The 22,441-nt window shown below is 37.3% G+C and overlaps 1 protein-coding gene across 1 annotated transcript in view; it reads left to right on the forward strand.

Moving 5' to 3' along the window:
* DNAH5 (dynein axonemal heavy chain 5) overlaps nt 1-22,441 on the forward strand; it is a 319,657-nt gene that overhangs the window by 112,581 nt on the left and 184,635 nt on the right. Inside the window, exons 17-23 of the mRNA XM_055246049.2 lie at nt 372-543; nt 4,074-4,219; nt 9,073-9,238; nt 9,982-10,221; nt 12,105-12,295; nt 12,384-12,471; nt 18,354-18,487. Coding sequence (XP_055102024.1) covers nt 372-543; nt 4,074-4,219; nt 9,073-9,238; nt 9,982-10,221; nt 12,105-12,295; nt 12,384-12,471; nt 18,354-18,487 — 1,137 coding nt within the window. The remainder of the gene's footprint in view (nt 1-371; nt 544-4,073; nt 4,220-9,072; nt 9,239-9,981; nt 10,222-12,104; nt 12,296-12,383; nt 12,472-18,353; nt 18,488-22,441) is intronic.

A 22,441-nucleotide genomic window follows, 5' to 3' on the forward strand; every position in this document is an offset into this window, starting at 1 on the left:
CAGTGTACAAAGAGAAACAAACAAGCCTGGTGATGAGCAAGTGAAGGTGCCATTCCCGTGTTTCTGCATGGTTTAGAAAAATTACTTGGCCTTAGATTTTCTCCCTTTTTAGGCTGTGTAGGAGGTGAGACACTCTTAGTCTTAAATTCTTGTTCATCTTCAGTTGTATTTTTTTGGATTAGGAATTTGTAATTATGGAGAGCATCCTTGTCTTCTTTTCTTTTTATTGTTTTGGCTACTCTACCTGTCAGGCTATTAGAGCCCTACAGTTTGACCCTAAATAAAAGTAGTCATTTTGTATAAAATATGAGCTATTAACAGACATTAGAAGTGAGATATTAGTTGATTACTTAACCCCAATTTCATTGCAGATGATGCTAGCCGAATATCAGAGAGTGAAGTCAAAAATGCCTGCTGCCATTGAGCAATTGATTGTCCCTCACTTGGCCAAAGTGGATGAAGCTCTCCAACCTGGCTTGGCTGCACTGACCTGGACATCACTGAATATTGGGACATATTTAGAAAACACTTTTGCAAAGATCAGTAAGTCTGCCTGAATAATTAGTATTTCTGAATTCTAAAGGCTGAGTTCCTAACATCTGTTGTATAATTTCTTATCAATATAGAGATATAAATAATGAAATGGGGAGTGTTATTTTTAAGCTGTTTCATAAGAAATTGTTCCAAAGCATGTGAATTCAGTAATTTCCTGGAAACTATAAATATTCACTATTTAATTTTATCCCGAGATTAACCACATATTTTCATTTATTTGTATTTTTGGACATTAGGATTTAAAGTATATTTAGAGTTATTCAGCTTTTTATATAAATAGGTTAGTGTATTTTGAGAGCTTGATTTGAAAGATGTGGAGATTTGGATAGGGTACAGTGCTGAACAATAGGATAAATGGGAAAAATTTAAACGAACACAATTTTTCTTGAAAAGAGATATAATAGTCTAAAATATATGTCAGGTAGTATATTCCATAAAATGCGCTTTTCTAGAATGTGTACAGGTATGTCGCAAAGAAGGGCTCAAATATGTCTGGGAAATCCAAGAGGAGCAGTTGTACAGGTTTCTTTGCTGGAGGACTTTTCAGAGCCTTTAACATGCCAGTGTCTAGTAGGTCTCCAAAAGTGGCCTTTTGTGTGTGGCATTTCCCAGAATTCCTTGGCTGCCTTCCAGGAGGACACATTAACACCTTACAGATCCTCTGTGGCAGACAGTGTAGCACAGTCTGGAATATGGTAATGGTTTTTTGGTTTTTTTTTCTCAGAAAGACTTAGACATTGCTATTGTCCTCTCCTAGCCAGTGTCTTACACCCTCTCCTCTGCATGGCCCAATCCTCCCCACTCTTATAGCCCAGAGTAAGTCTTGCCCCTAGAAGGCTATTCTGATTACTCTACCTCCTGTGACCGCTTCCTCCTGTGACCTCCTGTTGGATTTATATTTGGGACCAGAGACTTGATATTTTGCTTGTCTTCTAATGGTTTAGTACAGTTTCATCTTTCTCTTCAAACAGACTGCAAAGGGCCCGAATATCAGGCTGTTTAGGTTTTTTTTCTTTTTTTATTGTAAATTGATAATTTATAATTGTATAGATTTATGGATTCTGTGAAGAGGGAGTTGCTTGGGGAAAAATTGATGGGGTACAAAATGGTGTTACGATTTAGGAATGCAATGTGAAATAATTAAATCCAGGCCGTTTAATTTTTATACTTCTTTTGTGTTATTCTCAACTGGGTGTGTAGTAGACATTCATATACTTGCAGATTCATAATTGCAATAATTTTATATACTCAGTCCTTCTTCATTTCTTTATCACTGTAACCCCGTTCCTATGCCTCAAGCCTATTACCTTATTTCTGGATACCTCTTCCTGGGCTTCCCTTTTAGATCACTCTCGTGATGCCTCCTTTTATCCTCACTCTCTCTCCCCTGACTCCGCCCCTCAGGTCTCTCTCTTGTTCTGGTATTTATGGCTGTTAACATAGTACCTAGTCTATTTATAATCTAAATTGTCAAGAGCTTGTCTTATCACTGGGTTTTCACTGTACTTTCCAAAAAACTCAGGGTTCAGAAGGTCCAGCTATTTAAATAGCCAGGTACTTTATATTTAAGAATATTTGAGAAGTACTGGGTTGGAGGGGAGTAGAGTGAGAAATTATGGTTGAGCCCATACCTCACCTTTGTTAGGCTTTATAGATTGGGAGCTGGACTCAAAGACAAATGATAATGGAGTTTTTGAATATGAATGAATATCAAGCCAGAGATGCTAAATGGCTTTTAATGTTACATAGATGTAAGAAATAATAATGAATTTAGAACCCAATTTCCTTGCTCTAAATTAATATTTCTTCCAAAATACGCCTCCCCAGGAAATAAAACAAGAGGAAATTGGATAAAATTTCCTAAGGAGGCACTTATGAAATGTATAAAAACATCATAGTAAGAGTTATCATAATCAAATTAGAACAGGCGACCAAGATAGACTTTAGTAATATCCTTCCTTTAGAACGTTAGTATTAGAGTGTTAACAATTTGGATGTTTTATTAGAATGTTAGCTGGAGACAAGGAACTAGTTTCTAGAGAAACTTCTTGTTCTTGTTTTCTATTATGTTTTTCTTTTTGTAATTTAAGGAACTAAAATAGAACAAAGATGAAGTTTCTTTGAGAGAAAACTATGTAAAATCTCAAGAGCAGTTGGATTTTTATTGGATTAGTAAGCCAGTCCTACTTACAGGTGGTCATTTGCATCATGCATTTAACAGAGTATAGATAATCTGGGACACTATCCACATTACATAATCCTTGACTTGATCACATCTGCAAAATCCCTTTTGCCACGTAAGGTAACGTTCACAGGAGATTAGGATGTGGACATCCTTGGGGACTATTTTTTTCAGCTTAACACAGATGTCCTTAAAGATGAAGAAGCAGTCCGTTAGAAAGAGTAGAGAATTTTATTGCTCACACATACTTAAATGAAAGTATTGGCTCTCTTTTAGTATTGAATCAATTTACCGGGCAGAACTGTTTGGTATCTTGAGTAGCCTCTTTAATAATTAGCTTAGAAACAATAGAAAACTTTTAGGCTTTTATTCTTTAGGAAATAAAGGTATTTATTTAAGGAAGCATTTACATCTCCCATACAGCATTGGCATGTAACATTGACTTTCCTGTATTCAATTTCTGCTTTATTTCCCAGGAGAAAGGAGTATTAGGAAAAGAGAAATTTTACTGTGTGGTATCTGTTGAAAAATGTATTACCCTTAGATGGATATCCATTAGTAATCATTCCTACTTTTGATGTGCAGTTGTTGTTAGTTTGCTTCAGCGTTGGCCTTTGCATCCATTGAACTTAGCATTCAATATTACTTCAGCACAACTAAAAAAATGTACCCTATGATATTTACAGTGAAAGAAAAAATAGGGAACTTTCACTTTAGTAAAATTTGTTGAATACTTCTTGTGGAATAGGCACCGGGTTAAATGTTGAAGATGTAAGGATAAAAAATATGAATTCTAAAGAAGATAAGACACATGGGTAGACAATCCGCAGAGGTGGAAGGATGCTCCATCTGTGGTTTTACAGGAGGAGGGACCACTCCAATGCACACGGATTCACCCAGGACCTCTGCGGGGAAATGCACTTGAGCCAGATCTTTAAGTATGAGTGAGAGTTAGGCAGGCAGGAGCTCAGAAACTGGTTACAGAGAAGGAACGATGGCCCCAGGAAATAAAATAAAAGGAAATTGGCTAAAATTCCCTAAGGAGGCATTTATAAAATGTATAAAAACTTTATAATAATAATTATCATAATCAAATTAGAAGGGGCTACCAAGATAGACTTTCCATTCTCCCTACAGAGTATTAGTATTAGAAGGTTAACAATTTGGATATTTTATTAGCAACAACCAAGTGTGAATCAGTGGGCATCTGGGGAACATACGTAAGTGAGAATCTTTAAAGCTGATTTTACTACTGTCATTTAATCAAGTGTTGATTTTTTTAAAAAACAAAATGTTTTACTTAATCTCTTTTATTTACTTTTATTTTTTCCCAAAGAGGACCTGGAGTTGCTGCTTGACAGGGTCAATGATTTGATTGAGTTCCGCATCAATGCCATTCTAGAAGAAATGAGCAGCACGCCTCTTTGTCAGCTTCCCCAGGAGGAGCCGCTAACCTGTGAAGAGTTTCTCCAAATGACAAAGGTCATTAAAGCCTTGATTTTTTTGTTTAAAGATTTGGTGATTCATTTTCCTATAAAGGTCACTTTTTTGAAGTTTAAGTTAGATTTTTTTCTCTACTTGGAGTGCTCTGTGATAGATGTAATTCAAACATGGAATCTTCTGACAATAATTTGCCAACGAAGAGAAATGTATCTAAGTAAGCAGTCACTTAGCTATGAGGAGCACATCATTTCAGATCAGTAGGAGAGAAATTGCCATAGAACACACTTGGAATTTTTCCATTTTTTAATGAAGGATAGAGCTATCTTGCAGAAGTGCTTCTCATAAGCTAGGGTTAATTAACAAAACAATTGTTTTGAACAGCTTCTAGACAAAATTTCTTCTTTAAACATTTTTGTTGAGGGGGGTTTCCCAAACTGGTGTTCTATAGCACACAATTCTGGAGTCATTGCTGGGAATCCTGAGAGAGGCAGGGAGTGAGTGCAAACTGCTTAGGGTAAAGACTGTGCTTACAGATCCACTATACTTTAACATATTAAGATAAAGGCCCTCAGAAGATCTCCATTTAACCTTTTTTTTTTTTTTTTTTTTTTTTTTGAGATGGAGTCTTGCTCTGTTGCCCAGGCTGGAGTGCAGTGACGTGATCTCGGCTCACTGCAACCTCTGCCTCCCGGGTTGAAGCAATTCTCCTGCCTCAGCTTCCTGAGTAGCTGGGACTACAGGCACACGCTGCCATGCCTGCCTAATTTTTTGTATTTTATTAGAGGTGGGGTTTCATCGTGTTGCCCAGGCTGGTCTCGAACTCCTGAGCTCAGGCAACCTGCCCACTTTGGCCTCCCAAAGTGCTGAGATTACAGGCATGAGCCACTGCACCTGGCCCTTCATTTACCTTTTCATAGCTCATTATTTCTCCCAACACATTTGCAAATGGGACACTTTCTTTCCTGTGCCAGGAGTAAGCTCCTGGGAGCAGTGCTCCATGAAGTGCCCCTTCAGGCATGTCACGTTAGCGTCATTTCCAATATTCCCAGTGGGCATCCTGAGGATAAGGACTCCTTGATCATGATTTTAATAAGGTGTGTTGGAGTCCCCAAGACCACCCTCACTAGGAGGACTCACGGAACTCAGCACGTAGTTGCACCGCCCTGACATAGTTAAGAGATGCAGCCGGATCATAAGGAACAAAGACAGGTGGTGTCTGGGGAGTCCCTGTCCAGGCTTTCTCATGCTCTCTCCCTCCTGTGAGGCTCGCCCGGAGCTCACCGTTCCCTCTGTGCAATGTTTCTGCCCAGGGAAACGTATTAGAGACTCAGGGCCCAAGGTTCTTACTGGGTCTGGTCACACACTCTGCTTAGCATGGGCCAGAATTCCAGACTCCCAGAAGGAATCAGGTGTTCAGCATAAACTACATTGTTTGCACAGGCAGTTTAGGCACAGCAAACTATCTTTATCAGCAGGGCAACAGGGGGAATCTCCCAAAATCCAAGCTTCCAGACGCCGGCCAAGGGACCACCTCCCAAGCAGGACTTTCTAAGGAGAGCAGTTTCAGGCCTGCTGTGTTCACCCCTTTCTGCATATATGGCAGGTTATAGGAAGTCATTTTATACTCAGAACTTACTGTCTACATGTTAGAAATTTCTAGTCCCTTCTCCTCACATTCACTAACTGTGGGTACACCTAACCATCCTCTTGTTCTTCCCTATCATTTAAAAAACGATTTCTTCCTCTAAGAAATCACTTGCCTCCATGCTTTTACTCTTACCCCTTTTCTGATGATTGTTTTATAAAAATACACTTGTTGTAAGTTTAAATTTAAAAGAAAGTTTTAGAATATTTTAAAAATGGAAAGAAACTAGCATTTTAATCAATTACGCCATCATTATTATAATATTAATGCATTTTAAGCTTTTTAATAAAGTTGTGATCTCTATTCCATATATATCAGGTTTTGAATAGTACTTTTTTCTCCCAGTTAACATTTCCTCACAAAATATTCTTCATGTTGTTACATGGCTTTCATAAACAGCCTTTTAATAGTGCCTTCAGAATATCCTATTGAGTTGATACACTGTAATTTACTTACCAGTTTCTTATTGCTGAACCTTTAGATGGCTTCCAAAGTTTTGCTAATTCGTCAAGAAGCTGCAGTGAATATATGCATGTATCATGTATTTTCTCCTTTAATGTTGTTCCCTTCCCCAAAATAAAATTATTGTGTCAGAGAGTATGGCCTTATTGGATGGCTGTTGATATTGGTAGCTAAATTGCTTTTCAAAAGGATGTTATCAGCTCACAATGCCACCAGCAATGCAGTAGTACCAATTTCACTTCCAACAACCACTGTTTTATTACAGTTTACTACTTTCAGTTTAAGTAGCAAAATCGTGGAACCCAATTTGAGTTTGCATTTTTGATTACCAATATAGCTATTAGTAAGTCATTTCTCTTGAGTTTCTTTGAATTCATGATTCAGTTATGGAGAAAAATGAGAAGGATGATGGAGAAAAGGAGTACCTGACAGAAAGCTGTGATTTTATGTTCATGGTCACTGATGAATTCTATGGTTAGATTTGAAGGGAGGGAGTGAGAGTGCAAGCCATGTGAACATTTTAGTGGAAGAACATGCCAGGCAGCATAGCATGTGCAAAGGCCCTGAGGTGGAGGCATATTGTAGCTGGAGAAAGGTGTTGAGTTGAAGTACATTGGGTGTTCATACGCTCAGGTGGAAAATCAGTAGAGAGGAAGAAAGGGGTAGGCTTGGTTTCTGAGGAAGCCAGAGAAGCTGTGATTCAAAACTCAGGTTGTGGAGTTAGCCTTGAATAAAAGGAGAATGATTGCATTCACCAAAACAAGAGGAAAAGGGGCTCATGATGGAGGCTGATTTGTCTTCTGCATGAAGGCAGTGGGAGTTGTTTGAATCCCTGTGTCATGACCTCCATTTGCTTTGTGCTGTAGAAATCAAGGTCATTCTCTGAGTATGATGAGGAAGGGTGGTGTAACGATTTGAGAACACAGGACTTTTGAAGGCACAGCTATTATGGAGCTTGGTAGAGGGAAGTGGCTATAGTCACGTAGGATGATTCCCGAGTAGCATTAGGGGCCAGTTTGAGTTTGGGGACCATGAATTCCCAGTGCCAAGCATCTGCATCACCATGACCTATGCGTGCCGGTGGAGAGGGTAGGTCACCTGGTTCATTTGGGTTGGGCGTCTCCTGGGTGGGGCGGTGGAAGGTTGAGAGAGTGATAGAGTAAAGAATATTAGCAAAACAATGGTTGAAGTGTGAAATCATGTTAGGAGAGGGCATGAACCACGGAGTAAGGGTGAAGAGACCTGGAGAAGACATGGCATCTAGTAGGTTCCTGGTTTGCCAAAGCTGAAGCATCATGGGAATGAGGAAATGGTGGAGCCCCATGCTGATTATTCAAGGAGGACACCACTCAGGATTGAAAGACAGGCCCTTTTGGTGGGTTTCAGCTTTTGGGTGTTATCATGGAGGTTAGTTGTTGAAATGAAGCAGGATAAGTGGAGGCAGCATCTTTCATTTATTTTATTCGTCCTAGGGGATATTTTAATGAGTCTATTTATTATTTCTTCTTCCTCATTGCGTTTATATTCTGCTTTGTTAATTTCTATAATGTTTACATTTTTATGGTTATGCCTTCTCAAAGAGAGAAAGAGTTAAGAGATGTAAACAACGTTGTTGGAACTATATTAGTCTTTGAGAGGTTATCAATCTCATCTTCTAGAACCCTCAATACAAAGGAATTTTATGATTTCAAACACGTCCTTGTGTTACTGAGAGGACTGAAAGAGCTGTAAGTTAATTGAGGATTCCCTGTGAGAGCTGGCCCTGAAAATGGAGACCACATGTGTGTTTCTTTCCAAGGTAGAGTCAGAGGACTTAAGATTCAGACTTTAAAAAATATTAGTATTCTTTCAGAGAATTGAGGAGTTAGTTTACATAGAATGAGATGATTAACCTTTGCAAATATTTAGGTCCTGTGGATGTTTGTGATTTTCCAACCAATAATAATAACAAGCACTTCTTGTGTGCTTACTTTATGCCAGGCACTGCTCTTAGTATTTTACTTGCATTTATTTTATGGAATACTTGCAAAAACTACAGTGAGTTCTACTATTATCACCATTATACATATGAGGGAATTGAGACTGAGAAGGATTTTCAGGATTACACAGAGCAAGGATTTGAATCCTAGTTTCAAGCCATATAAGTTTAAAGGTGTATAATGCTGGAACTTGGAATGGAGCTGGACACTGTGCCTAACTGACAGTCCATTGTTTCATGGGCTTACTTTCCAGCCAGGTGGTAAATCACCGATTCTGTCTATATCATCCATCTATAACTATCTGTCTACCTAATCTCCTCCAGAATTGATCACCATGCCTCAAATCATGTTAGTTTATATTTATTAAATCCATTCTTGAGAAATGTACAATATAGTTAGAGGGGTGGGTAGTGTCTTCGAAATTAATGAGGGGATGACTATGGTTTGTTGGCAAAGACAAGGAGAAAAAGAAGGGTGGCTGGATCCGATTTATGTGATATGAAGGAAATGCGATGATTAGAGAGGCTGCTGATGGCTTTTGAAGATATTTTCTGTACTGGTGGAGAAGTGCCTGTAATTTTGGTACATCTACACTGATCCAGTTGGTTCCCTTGTCCTTAGCACATTCCTTTACAGGACACCTGGCCTGTGCTAGTGTGAAGGATGTGGCCAAGCATCACTGGGGCTAAAATCTCACCTGGAGGCTGAGCCACAGCATTGCTAGCACTGTTTCTGTGCTCTCAAGAGCTAGATAAACCATATACCACTGTGCTATCTTTTTTTTTTTTTTTTTTTTTTTTGGTTAGGATCTTTGTGTAAATGGTGCTCAAATACTACATTTTAAAAGCTCATTAGTGGAGGAGGCAGTCAATGAGCTTGTAAATATGTTGCTGGATGTGGAAGTTTTATCTAAAGAAGAAAGTGAAAAAATATCCGATGAGAATAGTATTAATTACAAAAATGAAAGTTCAGGTAAGAGATGGGGTAATGAAAGGGTCTTGTTTTTCTATGACATTTACTAAAAACTAAAACTAATTTTCTACATAGCAATTAATTTCATACTTCTATAAACATCCTCTCAATTTTCTAATGATATGTATAAATCTGAAATTATGGCCCTGAGCATATTTTAGTGACTCTATGTTGTTAATTCCTACCACTTTTGGTTAAACTTTGCAAACATGCACTTTGCATTGGCCCTTGTTAGCTTTCTTTGCATTTATGTGTGGGTGGGTGTTTTATTTTACCTTATCAATATAGTTTGATGGATTATTGACTGGAATTCCCCTCGGAGAGCATCTAGACTGAGCACACCTTTTACAGGACAGAGGAGAACACTGGGATGTGAAGAAGGGAAATTATCCCCCCAAAGTTTTAGGGCTATTGGTGGGAGGTAGCACCAGAACCCAGGTCCTTGGGGGCCAGTGTAGCTTTTCCAGCCATAGCTCCTGCCTCTCTTGTTGGCTATTTTCTTGTATTGAGAAGGAGATGCTTCCATCAATCCATCTGGTTCCTGATTTCCTCCTCCTATGTTTTGATGTCCTCACTTCCTAAGAAGTGTGATGTTTAAGTGATACTAAACTTGCATGTAATTTATCCTTTAATTGCAACAGATGATTCTATCTATCTATCTATCTATCTATCTATCTATCTATCTATCTATCTCTATCCATCCATCCATCTAACTTATCTCTATCTCTTTCATCTTGTAACAGCAAAAAGAGAAGAAGGAAATTTTGACACCTTGACATCATCCATTAATGCCAGGGCCGATGCCCTGCTTTTGACGACAGTCACGAGGAAAAAGAAAGAAACTGAGATGTTAGGGGAAGAAGCCCGCGAGTTGCTCTCTCATTTCAACCATCAGAACATGGATGCTCTTCTGAAAGTTACAAGGAATACACTAGAGGCCATTCGCAAACGTATTCATTCCTCTCACACAATTAACTTCCGGGGTAATAATCTCATATGGTTTGCTTAATGGATGATCAGGCATAGTTGCTGGGGTGTGTGTGTGTGTGTGTGTGCACGTGTGTGTACATTCCTGTTAAATTTAAATAATTAAAAATATTCTTCTTTTTTTTATTTTTATTTTTTGAGATAGAGTCTCGCCTTGTTGCCCAGGCTGGAGTGTAGTGGCACGATCTCAGCTCACTGCAACATTCGCCTTCTGGGTTCAAGTGATTCTCTAGCTTAGCCTCCCAAGTAGCTGGGACTACAGGTGCGCGCCGCCACGCCCGGCTAATTTTTTGTGTTTTGGTAGAGACGGGGTTTCACCATGTTGGTCAGGCTGGTGGCAAACTCCTGAGCTCAGGTGATCCGCCCGCCTCGGCCTCCCAAAGTGCTGGGATTACAGGCGTGAGACACCACGCCTGGCCATATCCACCGTTTATTTAGTGCCTTCTTGTAATTTTAAACATTATGAACTTTGATCATCCCAACAATTCTATTAAGTAGATACTATCATCACTCTCATGTTAAATCAGAGAACTAGAGCACAGCACAGGGAGGTTAAATAGTTTGCTTAAGCTTTTGTTAATAACATGAAAATTGGTAGTACGTTTAATCTTTTTGTAACAAGATGAAAATATATAAAATTATTTTAATTGGTGAAAGAAAAAATACATACTTTAAAAGAAGTTATATGGAAAAGATTGTTTCATTGTTAAATCATTAAGTTTGTTAGCCAGTCTTACAAAGTGGAAACATCTTACTAGTGTCACACTCTTCAAAGGATATATATGTATTTTACTATTTTTATGCTAATTTAGTACTTTCTAGCTGGTTTCCTCATTTTCAATAGCATCATCTTTTCCTCAGCACAGTTCAGTAATAGATGTTGTATTTTTCAGGTGGGCCACAAAAATCTGTCAAATCTAGAGAAATCCTGAAATTAAATTTTAAGTTAAAAATGGTAAAAAGAAAACAAATAATAGTAATTAATGAAAACTGAAATAATAGGATAATAAAATTTTTAAGTATATTTTGAATATTGGCATTTAAAGGAGAGCATCTTTAATATTTAATTAAAAGTGGGTAAATGAAAGTGGAAACTCTGAAAGATTTTTTTTTTGTTTGGTACCATGGCTTAGTATGTTTTACTTCATTCAGGATGGAGGATAGTTCTTTTCTTTGACACAGGGTTATTACTAGAACTTAATAAATGTTGGCTGATAGGCTAAATATTCAATCACAACTATTTCCCAGCTTTTCTATTACAGATATTTGCAACTATGTAAAGTTATGTATGATACACAGACACATATACATACATGTCTATATCTACATACCTATACCTATGTTCAACCTTAAAAACTCCTTCTATATGAATGGCGAATTACACTTTATTTCTTTTCCATTTTTTTAACTGCTCCACATTTGGATTTTACACACCATGGTAGGAAAGGCCTATGATTTATCTGAAATTCCAAAGTGGTCATTTGTTCTAACTTTGGCTTATGCTGACAGTCTTGTTCTTTATTCCTGGCTTACTTAGCTACATTTAACTAATTTGTTGGCATCCTGTTATTTGGAAGAATCATCTTTAATATTTTAGAGAAGTGTTTATAATTTAGCCTGATCCCACACAGTGGGTTTCTTTGTGGAGAGTATTCCAAGAAGCTGTAAACAGCAAAAAATGCCTTGAGTTCCCCTGAACTACTTTGTTATATTGAGCAATACCAGATCCTCCATTAGTTTTAATTGACTCATTCATTCAACAAATATTTATTAGATTTTATACCTATTATGTGTTGTTTTAATTTTTATGGTTACAAAAGGAAGCAAATCTTATTTTAAATTAAAAATGTGAATTCTTCCTTGTTTTGGGTTAACTCAGACAGTAACAGTGCCTCTAACATGAAGCAGAACAGTCTGCCCATTTTCCGGGCAAGTGTCACTCTGGCCATTCCCAACATCGTCATGGCCCCTGCCCTGGAAGAGGTACAGCAGACCCTGAACAAAGCCGTGGAGTGCATCATCAGTGTCCCTAAGGGGGTCAGACAGTGGAGCAGCGAACTGCTGTCCAAGGTGGGTGTGGGGTGCAGAAATGGTTTCATATGGAAACCACTTTTTTTACAGATGGGACAGAGCTGAAAAATATCCTTTTACATTGTAGAAAAAGATACAAGAAAGAAAAATGGCTGCTTTGCAGAGTAATGAAGACAGTGATTCTGATGTTGAAATGGGAGAAAATGAACTTCAAGGTAAATGTTCTTTTAGTCTTTTAAAAGAGGCATTGTAAATCAACATTCATTGAGCTTAAATGTTTTTTAACCTCTCCATGTAATTCTCAATTTATTTTACATCAGAATATTAATCTATGAGCCAATTTGAAGTTGACAAAGTATCAAGGTCCATGTATTTTAATATCACCATTTTAGTTGACTTCTGTTAATATGGTGAATCACATTTATTGATTTGCGTATATTGAACCAATCTTGCATCCAGGGGATAAATTTCACTTAATCATGACGAATGATCTTTTAATGCACTGTTGAATTTAATTTGCTAGGATTTTGATGAGAATTTTTGCATTTATGTCCACCAGTGATATTGGCCTGTAGTGTTTTTAAAATTGTAGTATCTGTGGCTAGCTTTGGTATTGGGGTAATGCTGGCCTTGTAAAATGAGTTTGGAAGTATTCCCTTCTCTTTAATTTTTTAAAGTGCTAGAGAAATATTGGTATTAGTTTTTTAATGTTTGGTAGAATTTAGTTGTGCAACCATCTGGTGGTAGGCTTTTTTTGATTGTAGACTTTAAATTACTGATTTGATCCTTTTTTCTTACTATTGGTCTGTTTAGATTTTCAATTTCTTCTTGATTCCGTCTTGGTAGGTTAATTATATGTTTCTAGGAATTTATTCATTTCTTCTAGGTTGGCACAAAATTGTTCTTAGCATTCTCATGATAATTTGTATTTTTGGGTTATCAGTAGTAATATCTCCTTTCATTTGTGATTTTATTTACTTGAGTTCTCTTTTTTACTTAGTCTAGCTAAGGATTTGTCAATTTTGTGTAGCTTTTCAGAAAACCAACTTTTTGTTTCATTGATCTTTTCTATTGTTTTTCTAGTCTCTAGTTCATTTGTTTATGCTCTGATCTTTATTTCCTCCCTTCTGCTAACTTTGGGCTTGTTTGTTCTCCTTTCTCTAGTTCTTTGAGTTGTAATTTTAGGTTATGTATTTGAGATCTCTCTCCCTTTTTGACTTAGCTGTTTATTTTGCTATACCATTTCCTCTTACAACTGCTTTTCTGCATCCAATAAGTTTTGATATGTCATGTTTCCATTCTCATTTGTCTCAGGATATTTTACAATTTCTCATTTAATTACTTCTTTGATCTGATTTGAGAAGTTTTTTTCAGAAGCATATGGTTTTATTTTCACATATTTAAAACATTTGCATGATTTTTCCTGTTTGATTTTTTTCCTGATTGATTTCTAGTTTCGTACGATTGGTTTGGAAAAGATACTTGTTATAATTTGATCTTAAGTTTGTTAAGACTCGTTTTGTGTCTAACATATGATCTATCATGGAGAGAATGTTCTGTGTGCACTCGAAAAGAGTGTATATTCTGTTTCTGTTAGATGGAATATTCTGTCTGTTAGGTATATTTGGTCTAAAGTGTAGTTCAAGTCTAATATTTCTTTATTGATTTTCTGTTTAGATGGTCTGTTCAATGATGAAAGTAGGGTATTAAAATCTCCTACTATTATTGTGTTCTAGTCTGTGTCTCTCTTCAGATCTGTTAATATTTGCTTTATATAGTTAGATGCTCCAGTGTTGGATGTATATGTATTTACAATTATATCATCTTGAAGAATTTATTCCCTTTTATTATATGATGATCTTCGTCTCTTTTTACCCTTTTTGATCTGAAGTCTATTTTGTTTTTTCATTTATATGAAGTTTATTTTTTCATTCCTTCACTTTCAATCTATGAGTGAACTTTAAGGTGGAATGAGTCTTTTGTAAGCAGCATATAGTTGGGTGTTTTAGTGGTCTTTTAATCCATTTGGCCACTCTATGCCTTTTGATTGGAGTATTTAATACATTTACATTCAAAGTAATTGTTGATAGGTACAGACTTACTCTTACCTTTTTGTTAATTGTTTTCTGGTTGTTTTGTAGATCCTTTGTTTCTTTCTTCCTTTGTGGTTTGATAGCTTTCTTTAGTAATATATTTTGGATCTTTTTTTTCTTTTGTGTATCTGTTATAGCCTTTTGTTTTGTGTTTACCCTAGGGCTTACATAAAACATCTTATATTTATTATAGGCTATTTTAAGTTGGTAACAACTTAATTTTGATTGCATATATGAATTCTATACTTTTGCTCCCCACCTCGTACATTTTAAGTTTTTGATGTCACATTTTACATCTTTTTATAATTTGTATCCCTTAATAAATTTGTGTAGCTCTAGTTGCTTTTAGTAGTTTTGCCTCTTAACTTTTTTGCTGGAAATATTAATGATTTACCTACCACCATTACAGTATTAGAGTGTTTTGGATTTGCCAATATACTTACTTTTATCAGTGAGTATTATATTTTCATATGTTTTCATGTTACTAATAAGTGTCTTCTTCCTTCAGCTTAATCTCCATTTAGCATTTCCTATAAGGTGGGTCTGTCTTGTGGTGATAAACTCTCTCAGCTTTTGTTTGTGTGAGAAAGTTTATACCATCCTTTTGTTTTTGAAAGATAGAATTGCTGGATATAGTATTCTTGGCAGGTATTTTCTTTCAGTATTTTCAATATATCACTTCACTCACTTCTAACCTGCAAGGCTTCTGCTGAGAAATCTACTGATAGTCTTGTGAGTGTTCTCTTACATACAATGAAACACTTTCCCTTGCTATTTTCAACACTCTTTGTCTTTAGCTATTGACAATTTGATTATAATGTGTCTTGGTGTGAGTGTTTTTGAAATAATCTTATTTAATGTCCTTTGGGCGTCCTGGAGCTGGCTTTCTATTTCCTCCCCCAGGCTTGGAAGTTTTTGCCATTATTTCTCTGAGTGTGGTTCCTCTGTCTTTCTTTTCTCTTTCTGGCAAGCCAATAATGCATAAGTTGTTCCTCTTGATGGTGTCCCATAAGTCTGTTAAGATATCTTCATTCTTTTTCATTCTTTTTATTTTTTGCTCCTCAGATTGGATGATTTTCAGTGACCTCTCTTTGAATTCACTGATTTTTTTTCTAATTCTGCTTGATCTAGTCTTCTGTGGAAACTATTAAATTTTTGTGTTCAGTTACAGCATTTTTCAGTTTTATGTTTGCTGTTTGGTGCTTTTTTATACTTTCCGTCTTTGTTGAAGTTCTCAGTTTGTTTTTGCATTTGTCTCTTGATATTGGTGAGGATCTTTATGAATATTACAGATGGTCCCTGACTTACAATGGTTTGGCTTCACATTTTTTTTGACTTTATAATGGGGTTATCAGGAAGTAACTTTATAGTAAGTCAAAGAGCATCTGTACTTAGAATAGTTTGACTTACAGATTTTTAACTTTACAATAGGCTTACTAGGGTATTAAGTGCATTATTGACTTAGGATATTTTTGACTTATGATGGATTTATTGGGATGTAACCTCATCACGGGTCAAGGAGCATCTGTATTTTGAATTCCCTATCAGATAAATCACATATGTCCACTTCACTCAGAAGAGTTTCTGGAGATTTATTTGGTTATTTTATTTGAACTGTATTTCCCTGTTTTTGTTCGTTTTCTTTGACCCTCTGTGTTGGTTTCTGTGTATTATAAAAGATAGCTACCTCTTTCAGTCTTGTCAGACTGACCTCATGTGGGAGGATCTCACTACTTTGACTAGCCAGAGATTTCAAGATGCCTCTCTAATCTTAGTGTTTGTCCAGACTGCCGTCTCTATTTTTTGTCCCCCCTACCCTGGAGGTTCAGATATGATATGTCCTGTCAGTACCCCTAAAACTGGTAAGGTAGGAGCTAGATTCTCTAGATGTAGCTGGAAATGTTGGAGTGTTGAATGCATGCTCCAATTTTTTCTGTCTTCACAGTGAAGCTGAGCACAGGCATTTATCTTCAATTCTCTGCATTAAGCCAGAGAGAGGATCTGTGGCAAATGCCTGCGATCATGTTCAGGCTGCATCCTCTGATTCTGGGGAGATAACTGATGGAAGTTGGCCTACTGTACATCCACCTGTTTGTTTTCCATGGTCTCTGGCTACTCAAAAGTGCAAAGACCCACTGACTCCCAGAGCTAGCTAGATCATTAAAGAGACAGTCCTTTGGGTAGGAGCTATAGAAGTTATGGCACTTGGTGCATGTCGTAACTCCTTCCAGAAAGAATGGCTAGGCCTAGGTTTATCTCTAGGTGAGCCAGAGGGAAGACTCATCAAGTGCTGAGCTCTGGCTCCAGCTGCTGGAGGGCTCCTGTTTGTTTGCCTCATTAGCTCTCTGATGTACAGTTTTTAGAAGCCAGGCCATCAAGTAGCCACTGGGGGGGGGGGTGCCAGAAGCCCCTTCCCAGAAATAAAATGGAAGCTGCACATTCTTGATCCTTTTCTGCATTGTTCTGAGGGGTTGTAGCCCCTTGTAGTGTTTCCATGTCCATTTAAACTTCCTTTCTGTTTTGTGATCTAGGGAAATTCACATATGCCTAATGCCCTTTCTTCACGTAGCTAAGAGGTTTAGGATTGAGTCCTTTGGGAGGTGGCTGCAGAAGTTGGGGCACTCAGTGCATAGCATTAACCCCTTCTGGACAGAAGCAGAAGACTGTTCTTTAAGCCCCTTCTCTGCACTGCTCCTGGGGGATAAAGCCTGTTGAAGTGCTTGTGTGCTCATATTAAATGGCCGCTTCTTCCTGTGGTCTAGAGAGACACACAAATGCCAGTCCCGTCTGCTCCCAGAGATAGGAGTTTTAGAATGTAGTCCCTTGGGTGGAAGCTGTAAATGTTGGGGCACTTGATGTGAGGGAGAAACAAGGGGCCATGGTTTTAAAGCCCCATCTCTGCACAACTTCCACAGAATGAAGCCTCTGTAAGTGCTTCATGCCCGTGTACAGCCATCACTTTTTTCTTGTGGTCTAGAGAGACTCTTGTGTGTCTAATCCACTCCACTCTCAGAATTGGTGAATTAAGAGCCAAACCATGGGGAACCTTAAGAGTTATGGTGATACATGTGAGGTCCAAAGCCTCATTTCCACAGAGAGAAACTGTGTGTTGCAGATTCCTTTCCCAATTCTCTGGTTCAGTGCCCGGGCCAGGATCCATGTCCAAGTGTGTCTCCACTTTTCCTGCCCTTTGATGTGGATATGTTTTTGGTTATAACATAAGTAGGAGTCTCTCCACTGGTCTGACTTTCTCTCAGATGGAATTGATCTGAGAATAGATGTGTACTGGGTGTGTCCATGGTTGGAGGGAGAGCCAGGACCTTCTTATTCAGCCATGTTGCTGACTTCATTCTTCTCATTTCCCAGATTTTTAACTTTTTTGGCCTACCTCTTATTTGCCCCCAACTAATATCATTATTGCCTCAGGCAGCTGTGAAGTTAAGCAATTGTTGCTGATAGTCTTTTGACAAATGCCATGGGGATAGGACTTTTTTTCTCAGAGAGTTCTGAGTCAGGTCAAATAAAAATAAACTATTTGAACAAGGCTTTTCCAGGGAGCTCCCAGACAGCTCAAAGACTGAGAATTCTGTGGAGCTCCCTAAGGAGCTCCAAGCCCAGGCTGGCCCCTCCAGGGACTGCTAGGCTGCGGGTGGGTTTTTTTTCCTCCAGTTATAATGGTTGTAAGGCTGCTGTTTTTCAAGGCTACCCTATAGCCAGAGAGCGGCAGTGGGAATAGAGCAAGTCAAAACACCACAAAGCTTGCTGTTGTTACCAAGATTTAGCATTGTTCTTGAATAAACACTTTTTGGATTATTGCAAGCTTTGATTAATTTACAGAGTCCTGAAAAGTTGACATTGACAACTCTTTCCATTATTTTCATTGCTTTTATAAAGGAGAAGATTTTCAGAAGTCCTTGCTTTACTATTACAGAACTATCCTCATCTTCTAAAAGTACATTCTTGTGCTAGTAGTGTCAAGTTTTCTCTTCTTTTTTTCTTTTTAGATACCTTGGAGATAGCATCTGTAAATTTACCCATTCCCGTGCAAACCAAGAACTATTATAAGAATGTTTCTGAAAACAAAGAGATTGTAAAATTAGTTTCTGTGCTTAGCACAATTATCAACTCCACCAAAAAGGTATGTCAAGAGGGTCTGGCAGCCGGACCTTTTGCTTTGCGACATGCACTTGTGTGAAGGGGAACATCACAAAGTTGTCCTATATGTAGCCTGGGTCTCACACACTGTGCTTTCAGGGAGCAGCTAATGGCATCTTGTGTGTACTCAGCAAATGTTTGTCTAACTGAAGATCTTTCATTCTAGATTGCAAGGTGAAAGAAAATTATTCCTACTCTCATGTTGTGTTTTGTTTAATGCTTTTAATATCTTCTTTTAATACAAATGAATCTAACTTAAAAAAATCTAATATATTCCAAAGTACAAGTCAGACTGTTGTTATAATTCACCTTCAAAGAACCAGTGATATTAACATATTTGAAATAGAATAAGGTTTGTAGTCATTTTTTCATATTTGAGTAGCCTGGCAAATGTTATAAAATATCAGATAAAAATTTATTTATATCGCCACATTGAAATTAGATGAAACTGAGAATAAAGAAGATATTAGTATTATCAATACAAACTTGAACTGGAAATGAATGTACATTCAAGGCAATTTTTTCTTTCAACATAATCTCCTCTCAACTTCCCCTTTTTTGTTCATGCAAATCTATTTTACAGACAAAAATATTCAAAACCCTGAAATCATCTTTTTGTTTTTTTTAAAAAAAAACTCTTGTAATAAGTCCAGTAAGACTTATTGACTTGTTAATAATGTTTCCCAGTGTTCAGTGAGTGCATTTTTTCTATTACTCAGTTTTGATCCAATGAGTTACATTCGTTTGAAAGCACTCCGAAAAGCTTCCATTGCTGTAACAATGTGAGAAAATATTATTAAGTTTAGTTTTCATGTGTTCCCAAGGGAACTGGAAATCTTTTACATTTATACACTTTTAATTTTCCTTTCTTAATATATCGAAGGTCCTGTATTTAATTTTCCCCTAGGGACAGTATTCAGGTAACTCAATAAATATTTATATTTATCTAGTACCTAGATTATTAAGCTCTATACTGAATGATAAGCAAAGTATTCCATGATAACAATAAACATTCAGAAATATTTTCAAGTGCCTCAGTATTCCTAGAAAATAAAACAAATCAGCAATAAGATCCACTAGTTTCTCTAGTATGATCAACCACTGTTATGAAAATCTAAGAGGAAGAAATCATAGTTAAAATTAACATACAGTGCTGGCAACAAAATACTTATCTCTGTGTCTTTTTTTTTTTTTTTTTTTTTTTTTTTGAAGGAGTTTCACTCTTGTTGCCTAGGCTGGAGTGCAATGGTGCAATCTTGGCTCATTGCAACCTCCGCCTCCCAGGTTCAAGCGATTCTACTGTCTCAGCCTCCTGAGTAGCTGGGATTAGAGGCATGCACCACCACACTGGGCTAATTTTGTATTTTTAGTAGTGACAGGGTTTTACCATGTTGGTCAAGCTGATCTCAAACTCCTGACCTCAGGTGATCCGACTGCCTTGGCCCCCCAAAGTGCTGGGATTACAGTCGTGAGCCACCGTGCCCGGCCTCTGTGTCACTTTTATTGCATTTGCTTTTACATTATATGAAGGAAATGCTCAGATATTAGTTTTCCTGAAAATAGTAGAAAAGGTTGGCATTTATAACAACTTGAAGAACTTATTCCAGATTTATAGGATAGCCAAATTGTTTCTGGGAGAATATATGTACACTTAGTCATAGTATTAGATGTAGCCAGCCCTCCACAGCCATAGACCTTTCTGAATGATTCTGCCTCAACCACAGAAAATCCATTCAGTATAGAGCTTAATAATCTAAGTACTAGATAAATATTTATTGAGTTACCTGAATACTGTCCCTAGGGGAAAATCCTGTTGCTATAGCTGATTGGATTAGAATGTAAACCCAACCTGCCTTTAGCACGCCCATAGGTTGGTCATCAACTTCTAACACAACCTGGCTTAAAAAGATGAGCTGAGGCTGGATGTGGTGGCCCATGTCTGTAATCTCAGAACTTTGAGAGGCCAAGGTGGAGGATCACTTGAGGCTGGGAGTTTGAGACCAGCCTGGCCAATATAGTAAAACTCTGTTTCTACTAAAAACACAAAAATTAACTAGGCATGGTGGCGGATGTCTGTAATCCCAGCTACTCATGAGGCTGAGGCATAAGATTTGCCTGAATCCAGAAGGCAGAGCTTGCAGTGAGCTGAGATGGTGCCACTGCACTCTAGCCTGGGTGACAGAGCGGGACTCTGTCTCGAAAAAAAAAAAATATAGAAACGTTGAGCTGGACCAAACAATCAAAATAACCTTGGTTACATAATCAGAACAACTCTACATATGTAGTTCACCTAATTTTCCTATTGAGGTCATTTTCCTTTCAAGGCCTGTGTTACCTCCATGTGAAAAAGTTCCAATTTAATAAAGACAGACACTTTAAAAGAATATCCTCCAACATATTTAGTTAGGGTATATTCTTAATATTATAATCTTGGGTGGTGAGAGAGTCCGGATTCTGGAACTTCTGTCCATTTCTGGGAATCTTCAATAATCTGTAATTAATTCTTCAAACTATCATACATATGTGAATATGTTTACATGCTGTTGCAATGCATTCTTGGTCTGCATGTCAACACTTCAGTTCATGCAAATGAATCATTTGTGGTTGGGATAGGCAGTGATAGGTTTAGCTTTCTGCATTTTAATGGATGGGGAGTATCAACATCCATTAAATCTGAGGCTCTGAGGGACATTTTAGCTGTGTGTGGGGAGTTGGAGTGGAACTGCTTCTTGGTTTGGTGCAGATTGGTGCAATTTACTTAAAATAATCAGACCATTTAGAACCCTGTAATGCTCAATTATTTCAAATAATTGCATTTGTTATTCTTTATCAGCTAAATTTGTTTTTCATGCAGATGTAACTCTGAAATCATAATATAAGGCAGTGGAAAAACTTGATTCACAAAGGAATTAGAAATGAAGAGACAAATTTTTTGGCTAGGCTCAGTGGCTCATGTTTGCAATCTCAGCACTTTAGGAGGCCGAGGTGAGAGGATCACTTGAAGCCGGGAGTTTGAGACCAGCTTGGGTAACACAGTGAGATCTTGTCTCTACAAAAATAAATACATAAATAAATAATAATTAAATAAAAAAGACAAAATTTTAATTATTTGTAGATGATACAATTGTCTACCAAGTAAATCCAAGAGGCTAATCTGAAAAAGAAATTGTGGCCCAACAAGAGTTAAGTTAGTCATCAATGGAAAGATAATTATATGAAGTTTTCATAGAATACAATAAACATGTTCCTGAAAATCGTCCTGTTTTGAGAAGTTTCATATTTAATATTAAATAGTAGGGATTATGAGAAAAACAAGATTGAGGCAGACACAAAATCTAGGCAATTTGTAACCAGGGTAGTAATAAAAACAATAATAATCATAGTAAAATATAAACAGTAACAATCATAGTAAAATATTCACACATTTAATAACGCTATAGTAATTACAGAACTTTACTATAAAACATGAAAGAAGCTTGGTAGAAGTGGGAAAAGGAACAGTCGAGATTGTGGAGGCATAGAAGCAAAGATAAACTCTATAAAAATCAGGCCAAACTCTGCAAAGAACATTCTTTCTGTGTTGTTCTTTCTCCTTTGATTGGTATTTATTTATTTATCTAGTTTATTTGTACAAATTTATGGGATACATGTGCAATTGTGTTATATGCATAGATTGCATAGGGGTCAAGTCTGGGATTTTAGGGTGTCCATCACCCAAATAATGTACATTGTATCTATTAGCGAATTTCTTATCACCCTCCCTTCTGAAGTTGATGAGAAATCTGACTCTTCTGAGTCTCTGTTATCTATCATTCTGCTCTCTATGTCCACGTGAACACTTTTTTTTTTAGCACTAACTTATGAGTGAGAACAATATGCAAAGATATTCTTAAGACAGGAGGTAGCCAAATCAGTCCAAAAGGAAGAAGTGATGGAG

Source organism: Symphalangus syndactylus, chromosome 16 (genome assembly GCF_028878055.3).
Source record: "Symphalangus syndactylus isolate Jambi chromosome 16, NHGRI_mSymSyn1-v2.1_pri, whole genome shotgun sequence".
Taxonomy (NCBI): Eukaryota; Metazoa; Chordata; class Mammalia; order Primates; family Hylobatidae; genus Symphalangus; species Symphalangus syndactylus.